General features: G+C 37.9%; 1 protein-coding gene across 2 annotated transcripts in view; it reads left to right on the forward strand.

Moving 5' to 3' along the window:
• LOC138811992 (synaptotagmin-1) overlaps nt 1-21614 on the forward strand; it is a 199687-nt gene that overhangs the window by 68653 nt on the left and 109420 nt on the right. For both annotated transcript variants that reach the window (XM_069999944.1, XM_069999945.1), the window contains exon 5: nt 611-778. In XM_069999944.1, the coding sequence (XP_069856045.1) occupies nt 611-778 (168 nt within the window). The remainder of the gene's footprint in view (nt 1-610; nt 779-21614) is intronic.

The following is a 21614-nucleotide window of genomic DNA, read 5'->3' on the forward strand; positions in this document are numbered from 1 at the left end:
GAAGTGTCATACCTACGAATGAGCTGCAAGATCCACGTTATAATGAGTCTCTGATATTCAAAACATCCATTTTCTAGTCAGTCCCTGTCAATCAGGAAATTATTTCAAAGAGTAGGTGAGGTATCTTGTGAATTTCATTTAACTCCTTTCATGCTCATGCATCTCTCTTAATAAGTTTTGTTGCACTAAACTGTGAGGTCCAAGTAACTTTGAAAGAGTTAATGGAAATTTCAAAACAAGTTATTTCATCTGTGAGTAAGATATACCCTGACAATATAACAATGATAACAAAATGATAACGACAATGATAACAAAATATTCTGCAAGAGAAACTCAGAGTCACATGTAATTGGCTTGTTTATTACTTTATAATTCTTAAAATATTTATAGCATAACTAATAGTAAGATCCATTATTAATAATACAGCTTATAATACTTTGCAATAAAATGATAAATCACCATGACAAGTCTGCATTTGCTCAAAAAGAAAAGGAAAAACAGAAAGTTCACTTTCTCAAACAAATACTTAACAGATGGTTTTAAGCGGTTTTGTTTGTTTGTTTGTTTGTTTTGGTGACTAGACATCTTCTCTTCCTCTCTTTTTATGTAGGTCCCATACTCTGAGTTGGGTGGCAAAACTCTGGTGATGGCCGTGTATGATTTTGATCGCTTCTCCAAGCATGACATCATTGGAGAATTCAAAGTCCCCATGAACACAGTGGATTTTGGTCACGTAACTGAGGAATGGCGTGATCTGCAAAGTGCTGAGAAGGAAGAGGTAAGACAATCATTAACATTACTGAAGGGACAAATTGTCCTTTCCAGGTCTTGCTCATTTAACAACCTATTGCAAACAACAACCTATCACACTCTTTACTGAGTGTGATATAGGCCATAGGCTTTGACAGCTGGCAAAATAGGGTCAGAGAAATGAGATAATCTCACGAAAAAACATTCTGGTCTTCTGGGGGTTATTGCAAGAGAGAGTTTTAATTCTATAAATGACTTCTCTGGATACACACACACACACACACAGACACAGACACACACACACACACACACACACACACACACGACTTCTTTAAAAGGACAGTGAAAAATCATCTCATTTCTTTGTGTTTTTCCACAACCATTTTGGTTTTGTTTCCTTCATGGTTTCAACAGCTATTACAATGAAATAAAGTGGTACTTTTTCCACAATTGTTCTGCATCTCACAGACAATGTGCTGCTTCTATGAGCATGATGGTTAAACTTCACAAAGTCTGGTAGTAAATACGCCTTTTACATTCCTTGCCTTTGTATAATCCTCTTCATGTTATGTTTTCCTGGTTTTAATAGTTTATACCCCAGTGTTTTGTGGGAGTTGAAAAGGACAGCTCAATATTCTTGGTGTGTTTTTGCTCAGTAGAAATGACTTCTATTTGATGAAGCCCCGCTCACCAGACACTGGTGTTTTTCTTGATGAATATCACAGCAGTCCAATATAGAAAAGCCAGCCCTTTACCTCTGCAAATTCCTAAAGCAACTCCTTTCCCAGCTATTCTTTTAGATCCTGACACATGACTATAATTGCCAAGGGATTGCAAATAGCATTGCCACTTAGAAACTATATCTCTCTCTAAGCTTTAGTAAAATGTGGTCATCTCTGGGCTACATGGCCCAGAGAGGCTGGGCCACCACAGAAATTCTGCCCAGCCATTTACAGCTACAAGCTTCAAACGTCTAACACAATGAAAAGTTTTACAAGATTGCTGATTGCCATAATGAAAATGGGTTTTGTTTTTCTCTCTAACATCATTATTTGGAGGTATAAAACCTCTTAACTTAAGCTCTATCTTTCTATATCTCATCCAAATAGGATAATAAAAACTTTTTCCTGTAGTAATAAAAACTTATTCTGTAGTATTCTAGTTTGAGCCTAAGGCTTTTTACTTGCTAGGAAAGTGTCCTGCCACTTGAAACACATCCCCGGCCCTTTTGGCTTTAGTTATTTTTCCTTTTTGCTGGAAACCAACATTGGACCCTGATCTACTTATTTATACCTCCTGAGTATCTGGAGATTGTACACATAAATACTATGTGTGACATTGATTGAGATGGAGTCTTAATATTTTTGGCCTATTGATAACCACTTCTTTTCTCTATAAAATTTTTGTCACCAAATTTATTCAAAAAAAATCTTCCATATAAAAATATTTGTTGGGGCTGGGAAGGTGGCTCAGTGGTAGAGCGCTTGCCTTGCATGCATGAGCCCTGGGCTCCATTCCGCAGCACCACATAAGCAGAAAAAGCCAGAAGTGGCGCTGTGGCTCAAGTGGTAGAGCGCTGAAAAGCTGAGAGACAGCGCCCAGGCCCAGAGTTCAGGCCCCACGACGGCCCCCCCCCTAAAAATTGTTGTATATTACTATATTCCTAGAAATATACTCTCATGTTTTTCAAGTGAAAACAATAGGTGTCTCTGTTTCATGAGACTCTCATGTTCCCTCTTGACTTTGGTGACCTTGTTTATGGCCAACTGAACTTGTTTCTGGAGTATTTCTGAGGTTCTCTCTTAACTGATCTGTTTTCTAGTACTGAGACCATTGACAGGCTACTTCATGAGTCAAGCTCTCTCAAATTCCGTTTTGTTTGTTTGTTTGTTTGTTTGTTTTGTCGGTCATGGGGCCTGAACTCTTGGCCTGGGCACTGTCCCTCAGCTCTTCAGCTCAGGGCTAGCACCCTACTACTTGAGCCACACCGCCACTTCCGGCTTTTTCTGCTTATGTGGTGCTGAGGAATCGAACTCAAGGCATGCAAGGCAAGCAGTCTACCACAGAGCCACCTTCCCAGCCCCTCAAATTCAGTTTTTAATCTAGCAAATGATCTAACATTATTCACTCCTTCACCTATAGATTAAATAGAATACAATGTAAAATACCTAGCATAAAGTTTGGTATGTAGCAACTAATCAATAGTTAAGAGAGCTCCAATTCTTTTTTTGTTTTTCTGTGGTTGTTTGTGGTTATTTTTTTATAACCACCCACTCTTTTTTTATTATTATCTTCAATGGTTGTATGGAGGAGTTTTCAATTTAATTTATCTATTTATGTGCACCTGTGTGTTGATCGGGCACCTTTTCCATCATTTTAGTTTGTTCTATTTTCTTTCTGTGTTTTCATTCCTCTGTTTGCTCTGTCCTTTTCTCTTTATTCTTTTTTCATCACCCTTGTGGTTACTGAACTTATTAAAAATTTTTAATAGTAAATAAGTCTTCCATTATGTTTTTAACTCTGGAAACTCTTCTTTGATCTCTACCCAAGAATAGTAAATTTTTGTTTTAGTGAGTGACTAATTTCTTTATTATGACATAGGAAATCCCATAAAATAGATGACTAGCTTGTCACATACCACTGGATGACTAGACCTAGTTAGAAACTCTCACAGTAAAGGAAATAAGTTCCAATTATATTTCATATCTGAAGAATGGCTTATTCTCAGTGATATGAGCTCTCTTTTCATGTTACTGTCCATTAACTGCATGAGACTATAGTTGTGTGAATAAATTGAAGTTTAGATTGGTTTAACTTCTTATAATTTTAAAGAATTTGTTTTTTCCATTTTACATGTGAATATTTGTTTGTAATTTTAGAATTACTTTCATCTAATAGTGCTAAATATTATTTTTAACATTTAAAAGATAAGTTGAATGATGCCAAAGAAAAGTGAGAAAAAATTGAAGAAACGGCTTTTGGAATCTACAAGTGGAACTCTTCACCTTAATTGGCTGTTAATTAAAGATGAACTTAAACAGGTCAAATCAGCATCTCCAATTTCGATAGAATAGCATAAGGAGTTTGGGGGTTTTGTTTATTGGGTTTTTTGGTTTGGGAGTTTTTTGCAGGGGGCAGTGCCTGAAAATTAGCAGCTGCTAAAATTCTAAGGTGATGAAACAATTGTTTCATTTACAGAAAGGCTTCCAATAGGAAAGGGCTTAGCTGGGCATGATGACTTTTTGAGATTTTCTTTTTCTTTATCATTCAAATAATAATTATTCACATCACTTGTAGATTACTGAAGCCAACTGTCATACTTTAGAATAATTCATTCATTCCTTTAATATGTTCTCATAATTACTTTAAGCATTAAATCAGGAGCTATGACTATGTTTTTCTCTTCTTATGACTTTATGACCATTTTAGAAAGTTGAGCTCAGTCCATCTATATCAGACATTGTGGTTTTATGCCACATCAAGAGATTTTGCTGTTTTACATTTTGTTCCTTTTTAATTCTCCCATCCTTACGCTTTGCAGTAATATCTCTAAAAAACAAAAGTGTGAAAAATAAGTACTATCAGAAAACAACTGGGCCTTTTTTTTTTGGTAAAGGGAGAGATTCTGCTCTGATGACTATAAGTGTCTATTTCTTGACCAGTACTCTTTCGTCTCCACTTGAGAACAAGTCTATCGCCTCTGCTTTGTGTGGAATTCATTAAAGAGTGATTTTTAAATGAGATTCTGTAATCTAGTGCAAATAGAAAAAAAGAGAAAGAAAGAAATTGATTGCTGAATTAAAACAAGTTGGGACATAATTTAATTAGTACCTAAGCAGAAGGGAAGAGAAACTACTTTAGTGTCTTAATGGAAAATCAATTTTGCAAGAAAATTTCACATTTTTAAGCTTAATTAGAAAAACATTTACTTCACAGAAAAGCATTTGGAGAACACATATTCGATCAAATGACACAAGTTTTTTGGCTTCCAGTGGTCAATTACTGGATACTTCTTTGGAATGGGTCAAAGTTATTGTTCCCTATGGTACTTTTACAGCCAAGGAGTATGAAAAAAACTGATGCTGTTCCTATATATGGTGTGTGTGTGTGTGTGTGTGTGTGTGTGTGTGTGTGTGTGTGTGTGTTTGTCCCAGGACTTGGACTCAAGGCCTGGGTGTTGTCCCTGAGTTTTTGTGATCAAGGCTAGACCTCTACCCCTGGCGTTTTTGGTAGTTAATTGGAAATGACAATCTCATGGACTTTCCTGTCTAGGCTGGTTTTGAACTGCCATCTTCAAATCTCAGCCTCCTGAGGTATGAGCCATCTATGCTTAGCTCTAAGTATGTTTTTCACTTAGATGGCAATATGTACCTCGGGAAATCTTGCCCCTAACAAATCAATGCTCTGTTTGGAAATACCTTTACAAGGTCAACTGTCACAACTTTACACTTGATGCCGATAAGACCTGTCTTTGTCACTCACAATCTGTCACAGTCAATACAATGAAGACATTCATTTGCAACCATAGCACTTTGAGAAAAGATCCTCATTTGCTTTGTCTCCACATCATATAGACTGGAAGCACCATCTTGGCAGCAGCCATATCTATTGTTCCCACTCTAAACCAGGGAAAGTCATTTGTCTATGTTCACACAAGCAATTTAGTAGTAAAATTCAGACACAGTTCCAAAGTTCACACTCTCTCACCAATACTTTACATCATCTCTCATGTTTTCAACTGAAAAATGTAGCTAGAAGCTTCATTTTCATGCAATATGCTTATCCTTGGATTTTTCTCAGCTTTGGCTTGATTTTTGGGACCCTGACATTTGGTCAGCTCCAAATTGGTTAAGGTCTGTGTATAATGTCCCTTTAAAATATTACCATAATACATTGCAATTATATACCAGGCAGCAAAATCACAGCAAATAGCTATTTTTGTTCACAAAGGTATTAATTCATAAATATGCAGCATGAATATGCAGTATACAAAGCCTTAGAAGTGAAAGATAATCATTAACATGAACATGTAACTATTCATGCATTAATATGAAAGACTTTAGTGAAGTCAGAGGGGTTTTTCTTTCCATTAAAAAATTATTAAATAGAGCATAAATTCCCTTCAAAACATTTGTTAAAAATCTGTGTAAAAACAACATAGTATATAACATATGAAAGATTAACACACCTGGAAAATGACCGATAATGGTGGAAAATTTTCCTAACACAACATAATAACTAACGAAGCTACCCAGAATTCAGGCATGGTAGCAATCACCTGTAATCACAAGAGTTGGGAGGTAGCAGGGTCACAAGTTTTAGAACAGCTTGGACAACTTAGCAAGACCCTGTGTCAAAGAAGAGAAAAAAAAGCTTCACAAGGAACTAATAAGAGCTAGAAATTAATGCTATATTGAGCAATAAAAGTGGTAGATGTGGAGGCTCCATGGAAAATTTGGGGGAAAATAGCTAATCTGTAATACTAATTAGAATTTGGATAAACACAAAGAGGGATGCTTCCAGAAGTCAAAAGGAAAAGTTTATCCAGAACAAGTAACATTGCTAACAACAGGCCCAAGTGAAAGCCTAAATGGATATCTTGAGGAATTGTTGGAATAAATGAGTATAATGACAGTTTTCCCTAAAATAAACCTTGACTCTGGACATTAAATAAGGCTTTAGAACCCGTTTCTTCCCCCTCCACCAAGACTAGAGTTTGAACATAAAAGTCAGGATCAGATCTCAGGCAAACATTTCAAGTGCTTTCCACATATCATCCTTGGGTATCCCATGCTTGAATATCTCTGAGCAGCCCTATGCAGTTACTCTTCAAATCTCCCTTTTCTATATTGGCTTAGTGCTACCTAGAAAATAACCAGCAGAGCAATGATTTAGACCCAGGTCTGTCTGACTCCAAAACTTGTTTTGCCACTTAGTTGACCAGTGTTCAGAGAGCACAAGGAAATTATCTATTTTTTAACCTTCTTAATCCCAGAACGTAACATTGTGCCTGTAAGGTACAATGAATATTTTCAAATAAATTGGCTGTAAAAATTAAAATGAAGTGAAATTTTTCTATTACAAATGTGCATCCTTCAGTCCTATCAGCCTTGAAGGATACTCGACTATTCCAGTACACTACTTACACTGTAACCCATAATACCTTTGAATGCCAGCCCCAATTTCTGAACATCTTTCTCATTGTACAACCTTCCCTTTTGTCTTTCCCATGTCACAATGAGACATCTTTGTCTTTGCAGAGTAAATTCTAAATGAAATTGCCATATGCTATCTAAGGTGGAACAGAGATGAATTGAGGATTAAACTGAGTAAAATCATTTTAATTGCTGTGGGGGAAAAGAAGAGATAGGTGTTCTCTGGATGCTTGTTTGCTTTGACCAAAATGTTCTGAACATTTTCATTGTTCCATAGTCTCTTAGATAGGTTACTATGGGGAAAGAGTCTCATTGAATTTTATGAATTTTTCATAAATTCTGATACATGTAGTGCCAAGAAAATTAATTTTTTTAAATAGAAACCAGTGTAGGTGGGTTTTTTCATATTATTTCTTATACAAAGAGAGAACTTTCAGTTGAATTTCAAACAAAGCAGAACAAAGTGATTTAGAAGCATAGATTGCGTGTATGTAGGATGACAGAGCAGAAAGTGAGGAGTGGTAGTTGAGAAGGGAACAAACAGAAAATGAAAGGAGAACAAGAAAACTGATAGAGACAGCATCTTGTCTATGTCTAATTTTTCAGAGAGGATTTTTGAGTAGGAAGCAATGCGGGGGAATGTCTTGTTCTGTCTTCCAAACATTTGAGCTTTTTTGAAATGTACTCTTCTCTGATGAGCACATCATATGTTTTAGAACACTTTCTTTCATGATCTTTTCTGTGAATCTTCAAGTGAAGTATTTTTACCTTCTGTGTTAGAACAGGCCAAATGTTTGTATTGTGAGATCTAATGATCCATGATAAACTGTTACTCCACAATTAGAGGAAATGTCAGTGATGGAATGAATAAAGGAGAATAAAGGAGGAGGAGAAGGCCTTGCTGACAAGCAAGAGTTAATAACAAAGTAGGAGAGAGAAATACACACACACACACACACACACACACACTTGCACAAACTTACTTGTTTTAAATGTGACTAAATCTTTTCAGTTATGAACAAGCAATACTGTAAACTAGTTTGAAATGCTGCAAGCTAATAATTGTGTGAATTTTTTGTTTATTTAACACATTTGTTAAGCTGTTTTGGTAGGGCAGGAATTGTACTAATTTCTGAGAATCTAATTGTGAATAAAGTAGACCAAATTAAGCCTGTTCAATTACAAATTCATGCTAAGACAGAATTGTAGGGGAAATTAAAGTTTTGGTGCAGGACTCAACCTATTTAGATCTAACATGAATTCCACAGATGTCTGGAAAGTTTTCGTACTTGGTGCTTAAACTCTTCCATAAAATGAACTTATCTCAAAGCCCCATGAGCTGTGTGATTCTCTAAATAAAATAGTCATGTAAAGCAATTAGAACAATACTTGGCACAGGATATACTCTCTATGCATATTTTCATAGTTGCAAACACTCATTCCGATCAGAGCATTATTCTCACCACTAGGTTATATTCTTCATTTTGTGATACAACTGAGGTAAAGTGAAGGGTTCCGAGGCAATATTAGCTGTTGTCATTAAAGGAGATGACTGGGCCCAGATCTCCTGTGTAAGAGTCTCTGGGGTGTGAGATGTTTTTACAAACACCAGGGTAAAGCTCAGTAGGTGTGAATAGAAGATGGCACTTCTACATTGAAGCCCCATTTGCTGTGGACCAATAAGCACATTAGCTTTATAAGCTTAATATTTCAGGTTCAACTGATTTAAAAAAAATAGGCAAGCCAAGGATAGTAGGGAACACTTGTAATCATAGTGTCCTCGAGAGGCTGAAGCAGGAGCTCATGACTTCAAAACTATTCTGGACAATGCAGTGAGGCTGACTGAGAGAGAGACCAAAACAGAAACAGAGACACAGAGAGAATACCAAATGTAGACAAGGATGTAAAGACATTAGAACTTTTACACGTTGCTAGCTGAAATGTACAATTGTATGGCTGTCTTAGAAAATTGTATTTTATTTCTTGACAATGTTAAGTAAATTCACTAAGCAATCTAGGAGTCTCACCCCAGCGGAAGCCTTTGTTTTCATTGTTAGCACCACAGATTCGTTTCCCTCTTCTGGAACTGCATTTAAATGGAATCATACTATGTTGTGTCTAGGTTTTCAGTATGATGCTTTAAATCTTTCATTCAGTTGCATTAGAGTAGATCTCATTCCTTTTTAGTGCTGAGTAGTCTTCTATCACATGCTTATGTCAAAACTTGTCTCACCATTTTCCTATTGATGGACTTTAAATTCTTCCTACTTTAGATTTTTTTTTTCTTTTTTGTCAGTTCTGAGGCCTGAACTCTGGGCCTGGGCACTGTCCCTCAGCTCTCCAGCTCAAGGATAGTGCTCTACCACTTGAGCCACAGCGCCACTTCCAGCTTTTTCTGCTTATGTGGTACTGAGGAATCAAACCCAGGGCGTCATACATGTGAGGCAAGCGCTCTACCACTGAGCCACGTTCCCAGCCCCTAGTTTAGGATTATTATGATTTAAAAAAATGCTTTAACCAGAGTTCCGGTGGCTAATGCCCTGTAATTCTAGCTACTCCAGAGGCTGAGATCTGAGAATTATAATTTGAAGCCAGCCCAGGCAGCAAAATCATGACACTCTTATCTCCAACTAACCAAACAAAAAAAAAAAAAAAAAGGAAGTGGAACTGTAGTTCAAGTGGTAGAGCACTAACCTTGAGAAAAATCACTCAGGGATAGCACCCAGGCCCTGAGATCAAGCCTCAGGAAGGCAACACACACACACACACACACACACACACACACACACACACACACACACACACACACACACACACACACACACACACACACAAATGTATTACATATACATGGACAGCTTTTCATTTCTATTAGAATTGTTAATTTACAAGTAACTGTTTATAAACTGAAATGACTACAGTGCCACCTAATAGTCTATATAGGAATGCATGGTGATACTTACTTTATGGGGTTCTATCAGGTTCCCCCCCTCTCTCTCTCCCTCTCTCTCTCTCTCTCTCTCTCTCTCTCTCTCTCTCTCTCTCTCTCTCTCTCTCTCTCTCTCTCTCTCTCTCTCTCTCTCTCTCTCTCTCTCTCTCTCTCTCTCTCTCTCTCTCTCTCCCTCTCTCTCTCTCTCTCTCTCTCTCTCTCTCTCACTGGCCTGCCAAGTGGAGCTCAGCCTCACCATAATCTTTGATCATGGCCACATCCCCTAACATATCATGGCACCTTATTGTTGTACATCCTTATTCTCTACATCAGAAGCATAACCACATAATGCTATAGCATGAAAAAGATGACTTCTTTACCTATTTTGCTGTCTCTAGAGATGGGGAAGAAACTTTTGTGCAACAAAATGAGATAGGTATTGGGATCAAAGGTAGAGTAAGTCCAAATAAGTACAGAAGTCCAAGTCCAAATCCAATACGCATTCTGGACTTCATTTCTTTGTCGAAAACTCAGAAAAGATTGTACATTTGAAAATTATTTTAAGTCGAATATCATATCCACTCCTAAGGAAAAAAAAACGATTAAATGTATGAAGTAATATTTATTTTACCAGGAGAAAAAGTTGGTTATTTCCAGTACCATTTTAAAATGTGGGGAGTATTTTTACTCTAACTTTAGGAGCAGTGACAGTCTCGGTGTCTTAACACCACAGCTGCTCACCATTCTCAGATTACCTGGAGGTCACCTGGACCAGGCCTGAGCTTTTTGGTAGAGCTAATGAAGGAACTTTCATGCAAAAGAGATCTGGCACTCATCACTCTTGGACTGCCAGCCTTGACAACTCTCTGCTCTCTTTTAACTTTTGTTCACATTACTAATAATGTACACTAATTTCTTTCTAATTAAAATTGAAGAATGACAGTGAAGCCGATAATATGGCCGGTGCTTACTAGGGCATCTAACTAGTGGGCTTCAAGGGATGTTAAACTCTGGCTTGGAAAACACAGCAGATATGGGTCTGGAAGTTGTCTCAGTGGTAGGGTTCTTGCCTTGCATGCATGAGGCCCTGGGTTCGATTCCTTAGTACCACATAAGCAAGTGATGCTGTGGCTCAAGTGGTAGAGTGTTAGCCTTGAGCTGAAGAGCTGAGGGACAGTGCCTAGGCCCAGAGTTCAAGCCCCACTACCGACACACACACACACACACACACACACACACACACACACACACACACACACACACACACACACACACACACACACACACACACACACAGCAGAGAATCAAGCATTTTCCCACTGGCTAAACTGCAAGCAGTCCAGGATATGGGCAGTTAGCTGACTGCTTTTTAGTTTAAGATGTGATTTCTACATGAATAAATCAATATTCTGACAAGGTGCTTCCTGGAATTTTCACTTTCTGTTAGTGTTTAAGGAGAGGAGACAAACAGTGTCTCTCAGGAGCCAGCAGAGTGTCAGAAATAGTCTCTTCCTAATTGTATCTCACTGTCGAAAAATAAAAATAGAGTGAGAGTAGAATACTAAAACAAGTGAAAAGCTGGAGGTTTGTGTTTTGATTTTTTTAACAAAATTTAGATAGCCTTAGTCACAAATGGGGAATGTAGAAAGGAGCAGAAAGGACCTTTGAAATGCCTGCATGAAAATCAAGCATATAAAGCCTCGTGTGAAATCAGTGTCAGGGTTTAACTCACAGTCTGAGGAGAGATTTATTCTTCTCTTCAAGGTCAGGATATTCAAGCGTGTCATCCTGGTGCTTTGTTTATACGAAGGCCATCTGAAATAACATGAAGGGTCACAATAGGATTACCTAATTTTTACTAAATTTTAGTTTAGATCTGTTTTACAACAAAGTGACTCGTTTTGTTTCTTTTTGGTAAATAGTATTTTCAAAGCTCTGTCACCTGAAAAAATAATCATAAAACGGATACAGTGCAAATTTATCTCAAAGCATATATTAAATTCATATGACCTGAGCGTCTGCTTGAGACTGGTACTATGCTTTCCTTAACTCTTTTGCTCCTCATAGTACCACTGGGAGGCAGACAACATGATTATGCCCAACTCACACACACACACACACACACACACACACACACACACACACACACACACACACACACACACACACACACACACACACACACACACACACAAAGCTGAAAAACAAAGAAGTTAGATTGCATACAGCCATGTTGCCCACAGCATGAGGCTGAGAATCAGATTTTGGTCTGAATCACGTGAAAGCATCTGAAAGGCCTTTATCCATCATGTTCACTTGCCTCTCTCTAAGAAAGCAGCTACCATGGCTAATGTTAGTGGTGATGTCTTAGTCTGTCAACAAGCACATTGGACACACCCTATAGTTTCCCTAAGTCCCATTCTCCCAGCCCCAAGGCCACCACCCAAGACAAAGGGCAATAGCCCTTTTCAACAGCCTACCTCTGTACCCACTCACTCCCTACTCTCTTAGCCAGGCCCTTTCTGAATGACTAGTTCCACAGTAGAAAGCTAGATGAAAGATCCCACTCATCCCTGTCCCTGAGTTTACCCCCATTCTATTGTATATGAGGTCCTGGAAGGAGAAGCAATTGTTTCTATCCAGCACTTTCATCACACTTCCTTATACCCAGTGTAACGATAAAGAGTGTAGGATGTCTGATTTTGTGATTATTCCTGAAACATCAAAGGTCAATGAACCAGAGCCACATTCTGTAGATGGAGTTTACTGAGTAAACTGGAACATAGAAGTCATTTCTTTGAGTAGCAAAATATTTTCAAGAGTTCTATAGGCCTGTGTTTCATGATAATGCAACATAGGAAGCTCCTTGGTAGCATCACTAGCAGAGACAAGCTCTGCAGAATTACCTAACTTTTATCATTATGAAAAGAATTTCTAAAGAGCAATCAAGCTGCCAAGACTCAATAGTTTCCCTATAAGTGTTACAATTTGAAATGTGGGGCTGGCCATGCTCTTAGATTTCTACTTAAAATGCTCCCCCTATGACAGAAGGGATAAAAAGAGAGAAGAGGCATGTACTCCATCTTACAAAACTATCTAATTACTAAATGCATATGTTTCTCAGTTTATCCTGTCTTCAAACCCAAAAATTTAATATTTGGAAGAATAAATGGTAGCTGCCTAGAGTTTTTTTTAGCCTTTATAGGAATTATTTTGACCAATTTTAAATACGATTTAGCTATATTTTTAAATAGTTTCTACATCACATGAGAGTTTCAGTGTTACTAACTGCCATTAAATAAGGAGTGTTGGTTGACAGGTTTAGGTATAGTTTTGGAAAGCCTTGTCAGTTGCTGCCAGACCCAGCTCTGTGTATAAGCACCATCGCTGTCAAGTGATCTCTAGGGACCATCTCCCTACTACCACAAGTCCCCAACCCCATCCTTCCTTATACGTACTTCTGTTCCCTCTTTGAAAATTCCTAATTTTAGCCAGGCTCCAGTGGCTCATGCTTGTAATTCTGGCTACTTAGGAGGAGGATCTGAGGATCATGGTTCAAAGCCAACCCAAAAGCTACAAGTAGAGCTATGATTCAAATGTTAGCACACTACTCTTGAGCAAACAAAGCTCAGGACAGTGCCAGGCCTTGAGTTCAAGCCCCATAATGGGACTTGAAAAACAAAGGAAAAAAATACTAATTTTGTCATTCTAATTGCTGATCAATTCCTTCAAGAAGAAACACAAATTTAATTTAAATCTGAAATCATGAAATACATTAAAATCTCATGAATGATTATAGATATTAAGCCAAATTTACAAATAAGGAAACTAACTTACAACTTAATAAACTTGTTGATCTCATATAACTAGAAAAGAAGAGGCCAGAACTTAAATAAAAAAATTTGTCCTATTTCCAGAATCCACTGTAATTACTACTTGTTCTATTTAAATTCTTTAGAGCAGGTACTTCATCAAATTCCTAGTTTGGGAAGTCTAGGATATATTTTTTTTAAGTGTAGGGAACTCTGACAATAAATTTAGGAAAGAAATGTAGCAAGTCTGAGCATGGTGGCTCACACCTGTAATCCTAGCTACTTGAGGAGTGGAAATGGGGAGGATCATGGCTCATGATGAGCATGGGAAAGTTTATGAGATTTCATCTCAACCAGTAGCTAGTGTAGTGTGGCATGCCTATTTACATGAAAAATGTAAACAAGAGGTCCAGGCTGATTGGGGTAAAAGGTAAAGACCCTATCTCAGAAATAACCAGAGCAAGCTGGATACTACCATCTCCACTTTTAATGCCAGTTCCTTGTAAGGCTGAGATTTTTTTTAACTTTTTTTTTATTGTGAAAATACCATACAGAGGGGTTACAATTACATGAGCAAGGTAATGAGTACATTTCTTATCAAGCATTGTTGTCTCCTCCTTTGTTTCCCCTTACCATACCTGCCCTCCCATCCGCCCCCTCCCCCCCGCCCCGCCACCAAAGTTGTAAAGTTCGTTTTCTACATAAAGTCATATGTCTCATTGTTGCAATGGGTCCACCTGTATCCTTATTTAAACAATTTTTGCCCTTCCCCTCTACAAATTATACCAACATCAAATACAGTGAAAACAGGGGTTAGACCGTGGGGGAGGGTCATACAAAGCAACAAAGAAATGTCATATATATATATATATATATATATATATATATTTATATATATATATATATGTTAGAAACAAGAGCAAGAAAGAAAAACCATTTGAGTCCTTATCTTCAAGTTCATTTCGCCTAACATCAACTTAAGGATCATAATTCAAGTAAGTCAAGGCATATATACAATACACCTTTTCAACCAATCTCTGGATACAGTAGTATACACCTGTCATCATAGCTACATTGGGAGACTGTGGTAGGGAGAAAAGACTCTGTCTTATTAGAAAAAGCTAGGTACAGTGCTGTATACCTGTCATCATCAGCTGCCAAAGGAAGAGGTAACAAGAGGATTATAATCAAGGTATATTCTAGGCAAAATAAAAATAAAAAAGGAAGACCCTGCCTTAAACACACACACACACACACACACACACACACACACACAATGTGAAAGGGGGATGGAGGTGTGGCTCAGCAGTAAAATGCCTGCCTGACAACTGTGAAATCCTGAATCAATCCTCAGTATCACCAAATTTTAAAAAGGGTGGGTATGCACCTTACATTGTAGAGTGATTGCTTAGCAAATGTGAGGTCCTTAGTTGAAGCCCCAACCATAATAAAATTAAATTAAAGATAATAAAAGGAAATGTCACATAGAAATATATGGTGACCTTTTCTTTTTAATAATTAGACTGAGGTTTTCCCAAAGAAGTAGTCAGTATCCAAAAACAAAAACAAAAAACAAAATGACTATGGAAATCCCATACTTGCAGTATGGGTTCTGGTTCTTCTTCTCTTGGTAGGGCAGGAAAGGAGATTTTTCTCTTCCAGTGACTGCTACTCCATGTACAGCAAAATCAAACCCAAAGAGAGAACAAGAACAGGACCAAACAGAATTTTAACTAGGTAGATGGAGGCGAGCTGCTATTTGGTGTGCTTGCTTAGCATCTGAAATAAGCATTTACCCAGAATGTGTTATACAAGTCACCAGGGGACAAATTCATGGAAAAACCTAGTCCACAATCACAAGGATCAAACCTCCTTTCAGGTCCTCCTGCTCAGCACAGAACAAATTCAGCGCCCTGGGCTAGAACTTAAGTAACTGGAAGCAGAAAATGGTTCATCATGTGTAATTTCCACAGGCAGATAATGCCTGAGACATTGTGTGATCTTCTCTAAGTGAAACCCAGAGTCGCTTGCCCAGCCATTAGTTAGAGTGCCCTGGCGAAAGGCTGGGAGCAGAGGCAGGGAGCAGAACAAGGAGAGTGTACTTGCTCCTTTCTCCCCCATCCCTGATGGGGTGACCTGCCATTTCCTTCTGCCCTCCCACATACAGTACATGAACCCACCCAATGTTCCCTAAGAAAATGCCTCAGCTTAATGCCTTTCCAGAAAAACAACATATGCCCTTGATTTCAGAACAGAGAATACAAATGGCTCTCCCTAAATGTAAGTTCTGGCATCTCTCAACAAAGATTTTGTAAATGGTGAACTAAAATCTCCCAAGGATTTCAATTTAAGACATTAGTTATTCAAACGTATTCTGAGACTGTAAAAATGAAGGATTCATCTGTGCCCAGATGCATTCTGCTATTAACATCATTTTCTATGCCTTGTCCTCTATTAAAAACAAAACAAAAACAAAACTCTGAGGTTTCTTTCTCAAAAGCCTGCATCTGTTTGGATTATTGTTCAAGTCCCAAGTATTCCAACCTTTCCTCATTCATATTTGTCCTTCAAATTGTGATCATTTGAAGAATGATAGGAGCTGAGCTAGATGGCTCACATCTGTAATCCTAGCTACTCAGGAAGCTTAGATCTGAAGATCACAGTTCATAGCCAGCCCGGAAACTCAGTGGAACTCTTAATCACCAAAAAGCCAGGAGTGAAGCTGTGGCTCAAGTGGTAGAATGCCATCCTTGAGAAGCAAAAGCTAAGAGACAGCACAGAGATCTTGAGTTCAAGTCCCAGGGCTCGCAGATGCGCGCACATGTGCGTGTGCGCGCGCACACATATACACACACATACACCAACAGTAATAGGTCCATTAAATTAATTAGAGTTTAAGAATCCATTAAAGTTAGTGTGGAATGAATTTTAAAGATATTTAGTTCGAATAGAAAGAAAAGATTTCAAATATGGAAAGGAAAAATGAAACCCAAGATCCTCCTGGAAATGTTAAGTAATGAAATATAGGTCTGAAAAGGCCTAGCTCTGTGGAAAGTTTTTAAAAATAAGAACTGGGCCATGGATTTGTAGTCCTGCTTCAAGGTAAAGGAATAAACAAGGTGATCTCTCATGGATCTAGCAGCCCTGTGATTCATCAAAGAAGTTTAAAAAGCGGAGCCATAGGAGAGAAGGAGAGGTAGCATCAATCTAAATCAAGGCCTACGTGTACTTCCTCTTTTTTTCCACTTCTAATCTCTCCCTGAATTTTCATAAGACCTATCGCAGTAAGACATACCCTCTCCAATTACTTTGACAAACAATGATAACAGGACTTGGATTTTAGTGTCTTTTAAGGTAATCCATTTTTGACAGTGAAAAATTGAGGAAACTGATTCCCAAAGCTGCGGGCTACAGAGATAGATTTGAGGAGCTAATTTAGCAGAGTGGGTTTACATAGATCAGCCTCTGGCTAACTTCATTGGGCAAGTGCCCACAGGCAACAAACTCTCAGTGGACAGATAGATGAATATAATCAAAAACATATCATGTTCACTTTCCTACCAGGTACTACTTGCATAAAAGCTAGCAAGTTAAAAAGAAAACACTTGCTGGGCATAGTCGTATATGACTATAACCTCAGCACTTGGGAATTTGACTTTAAAGCCAGGGATACAGAATGAGTTCCAGGCTAGCTTACGCTTCCTATTCAGACCCTGTCTCTAAATATTTAAACACAAAACATGAAGTGTTACCACCAAAAACTCAGTCAAGAGATGTGAAATTTCACCTTATAAACAATTCTTATAAATGAAAATACTAACAACACTGAGCCTGTGGCTGGTATATCTAAACTACTACTATAAATGCTCATATTCATGAGTGCTGTTATTTTATACCATAAAGTAGGCTCATTGTAGCCATTAGGCCTAATTATATGGAAAAATACTTTAGAATGTTAAGTACAAAAAGGAAAATACAAGCAGAATATAAAGTTACCTGTATATATTATTATATGGATTATATCCTTGTGTACTGGTTTTTTTAAGTACTTGCATCTATATAAATATAATTTGAGGTTCTATGAATAATTATCTTAAAATGCCAACATTATGGTATTTTGAGTCTCATTTTTAACATACCTATAAACAAATCTGTGCACATACTTCCTTTGTTATATTTCCCTCCAATTCAATCCAGTTTATTCTGATTTTTGAGATATAATAAAAGAGGAATAAATCCATGTGATCCTTTCTCTTCATTCTCTTCTCTCCTTCCATGGCTGTGCACACACATTGAGTAGTTTCCATCTTCCTTTTGTCCAAACTAACTTGACCACAGATCATTCAGTAGTTATATTTGAAAATTATTTACTATATGCCCTTAAGAAACTGGAAAATTAAGTCAAAGTGGATTAGCACTTTAAAGATTAGACCTAGTTCTCCCCTCTGATTCATCTGTGGAGACTGAATTAAGCAACATTGCACTTTTCTAGGGGACAGAAATTTGGAACAACCTAGGGATATCTGTGTGGCTGACATAAAACCATGACTGACAAAGAAAAGCGATGAATTTCCAATGCCTTTAATGGAATGCGTCAAGTGCGGATTTATAGTCTGCATTAATAAGAAGAAAATACATTGCTAAAGTGCTTTCAATAACGTTGAGATGCATCACATCGTCCTATTGATCTAAAATACTTTTCTGAAGCATAGATCTAAAAACTAAAATACTTGCATTTTTAATACTAACTAGGGGGCTGGGAAGGTGGCTCAGTGGTAGAGTGCTTGTCTTGCATGCATGAGGCCCTGAGTTTGATTTTCCTCAGCACCACATAAGCAAAAAGAAAAAAGCCAGAAGTGGTGTTGTGGCTCAAGTGGTAGAGCGTTAGCCTTGAGCTGAAGAGCTGAAGGACAGCGCCCAGGCCCAGAGTTCAGGCCCCATGGCCGGACTCCCCCCCCCCCCCAAAAAAAAATACTAACTGACCTCCCAATAGCCACCAAAAGGAACTTTTGGCAAGTTTGCTGTATTGCAATCAAATCTAGTAACCTTTGTAATATCAGAGTGACACTTAAGTATCTTCCCAAGGAGGGAATGGGAAGTGTGGTGAAGCTAAACCATCCATTCATTTCTATAGGATCTTTGGCCTGCTTCTGACAATGAAGGAGAGTTGACTCCCTGGCTGACCTCCTAGAAGCTCAGAGTGAGACCTCCCCATACATACTAGGTTACTTTTTAAATCTCAGCTTCACAGGTGACAGGTATGCATTCCTAGGAAAGCCCTGCTGTGGCTGAAATGAAGTGTACGATTTCAGTCTCAGTGGATAGGGAACTATAAGCCATCGGATAGTGAACAAAAATAAATACATATTATTACATACTTTAATGTATACAAATAGACGTGTAATATATTTTTTCACAGCTTCCCGTGCCTTTTGGATGTCAAATTTCAAGTCTGTTTATAAATTCCAGATTTGAATAATTTCAAAAGTTCTTTAAAATCATGTCCATGAAGCCTACAGTTTACAGAACACAGAAATACAGAGCCTTTCATTGAAGGCCAATGTGGTTCTTTTTTCTCCTCTTAGTGTGGTTACAAAACAAAACTCATGGAACCAAAAGCATCTTTGTAGTCAGACAGGCCTGGGTGCAAATTACCTCTGCCATTTCTGACTTGTGCATATTTAAACTTGTCAGCTTTATGCATAAGGCATAACAACATCTTCAGTGACTATTGTAAGGATTAAATGAGATATGACATGCAATGAATATTATCCTTCTTTTCTCTTCTTTCTTCTCCTTTAGGCTCTTGGGCTGTTGTATATTGCACAATAACTGATAGCTTGTGCTACTTAAATTTCCTCCTATCTCTTAAAAGTACAAACATGATATTTATTGATAGAGAAAAAAATACTAAGTCTGAAATCATGGGCCATGAAATACTTTTTTACAAAGTAGCCTCACAAAATGAAACATATTTTTCTTGACATTCACACAATGACAGTTAATTTTAGCCTAATTATTTTTTAAAAGCTCAGCTTCTCTGACGTTTTACAATATCTAATGATCCAAAAAATCCTTTCCATCATACCCCTTTCCTCTCCCTGTTATGTTGGGCTGGGTACTCTGAGCAGCCTGTGACAAGCTATATTTAATAAGTTTTCCATGGTGTCAAAAGTAATAATATTAACATGCCGTTGTGAGTTAAATTAATTTTGTTTTGTGCATTCGCCTGCATACATGTGAATGACATTTCAAAATATGATCCGGCAGGAGCTGGAAGGAGTCAAGTGGCAAAGCAGAATAAGATGTGGTCATCAGAGCCAAGAAGCCAGCTGCAAGCATTAGTGAGCACAAGCAAAGAGATGCAAGGTCTTTTTACAGTAAAACTTGAAAGGATTTGCTGGTAGATCGTTTTGCCCTTCAAAGCAAAATCCAGATTTTTGTCCTTAGAGAAATGAGAGCCATTTGGCACCCTGAGTCCATGTTTGGAAATGAAAAGTCTATCATCCTGCTAATCTTTATTTTTAGTGTCTTTAAGTCCCCAGGTTTGGTTTCCTTTGCCTACAACAGCCAGTTGATTAGTACTAACTTTTAGACCAATGACTGAAAAGTGACATTCTAAAGACATAATGGTTGCATTTCTTTTAGAAACTTCAGATTGCATTCCATACATTTCCTACCATAACACAGATAAACATGATGTCCAAAAACAAAAACAAAAACACATATACAGAGAGCAAACAGGAGCTAGGAGAATCAAGTTCAAGGCTAGCCTTGGCTTATGCAGCACAACCCAAACTACTCACAAAACCAAGGACTGAGGATATAGTTTAGTGTTAAGAGTTCTTACCTATCATTTACTAGAACCTGCGGTTGAAGTCCAGCAACACACACACACACACACACACACACACTCACACACACACACACACACACACACACACACACACACACACACACACACACAGCCCCAAAATAAAATAGATTAAAACTTGGAAATTAGTTGACTCAAACAGCTGCTATCATGTCTTCTTTTTTTTTCCTAATGAGTGCTAAAATTCCAGCCGTTGTAACCAGACGTCAAATTATGAGGAAAATGGAGATTGCCATTTCACAGTAGTGCCTTTACACAAGACCTACATAATAGTCTGAGGAGGTTTTGAGACTCTATTCTAAGCTTGATACTAAGCTAATAACATTGTTTTTTTTAATCTATTCAGAAGTATGACTAATGTACCACCTAATTTTTGGATGAGTATATAAAAGTTTCTCCATGTTATTAAAAAGGAACTGTCTGTTCTACTAAGATGGACATAATTCATATACACAGCCTTCCTATATGTTAGGAAAGTATCATCATATGACAAAGAAAATGGGTGGGGTAATAATGCTTGATAGGAAATATACTCATTACCTTACTCATGTAACTGTAACCCCTCTGTACAGTAATATCTTTACATTAAAAACATATTTCTTAAAAGAAAAAAGAGAAAACGGGAAGGTATTCCTTCAGCCATGTATGTGGCTTTCAAGTCACAGAGTCTGCATTTCAGTCCCCATCAAAACACATTTGAAAGCCTGTGCTCTAGATGGCACAAAACCACCAAAATCCTCTCCCTCTTTCCTTCCCACAACCAACCCACCACCCCATCTATGGTTGACACCAACATTCTGCATCCTCCTCTATTAACTATCTCAGGCAAAGAGACATCAACAAAAGAAGTGGCTTCTCTGTGAGAGGGGTTTCATTCATTGATGATTGCATTCAACAGCATCCAAGCAGTTCATGGCCAATGGGGAAGGGATGGAGCTGGCTGGGATTGGGAGTTCACAAGTCATGATTGGGATGTAAATTTGAAATAAATTCTACAGGATGATTCAAACAGATGGGGAGTAAAGACTTCCAAGGAAAGCAGGCCGGGTGACATTTGGAGTGAGTATAGAATCACCTTTGGAGATGCACAGATT

Source organism: Dipodomys merriami, unplaced genomic scaffold (assembly GCF_024711535.1).
Source record: "Dipodomys merriami isolate MVZ:Mamm:240054 unplaced genomic scaffold, mDipMer1.0.p SCAF_555, whole genome shotgun sequence".
Classification (NCBI taxonomy): Eukaryota; Metazoa; Chordata; class Mammalia; order Rodentia; family Heteromyidae; genus Dipodomys; species Dipodomys merriami.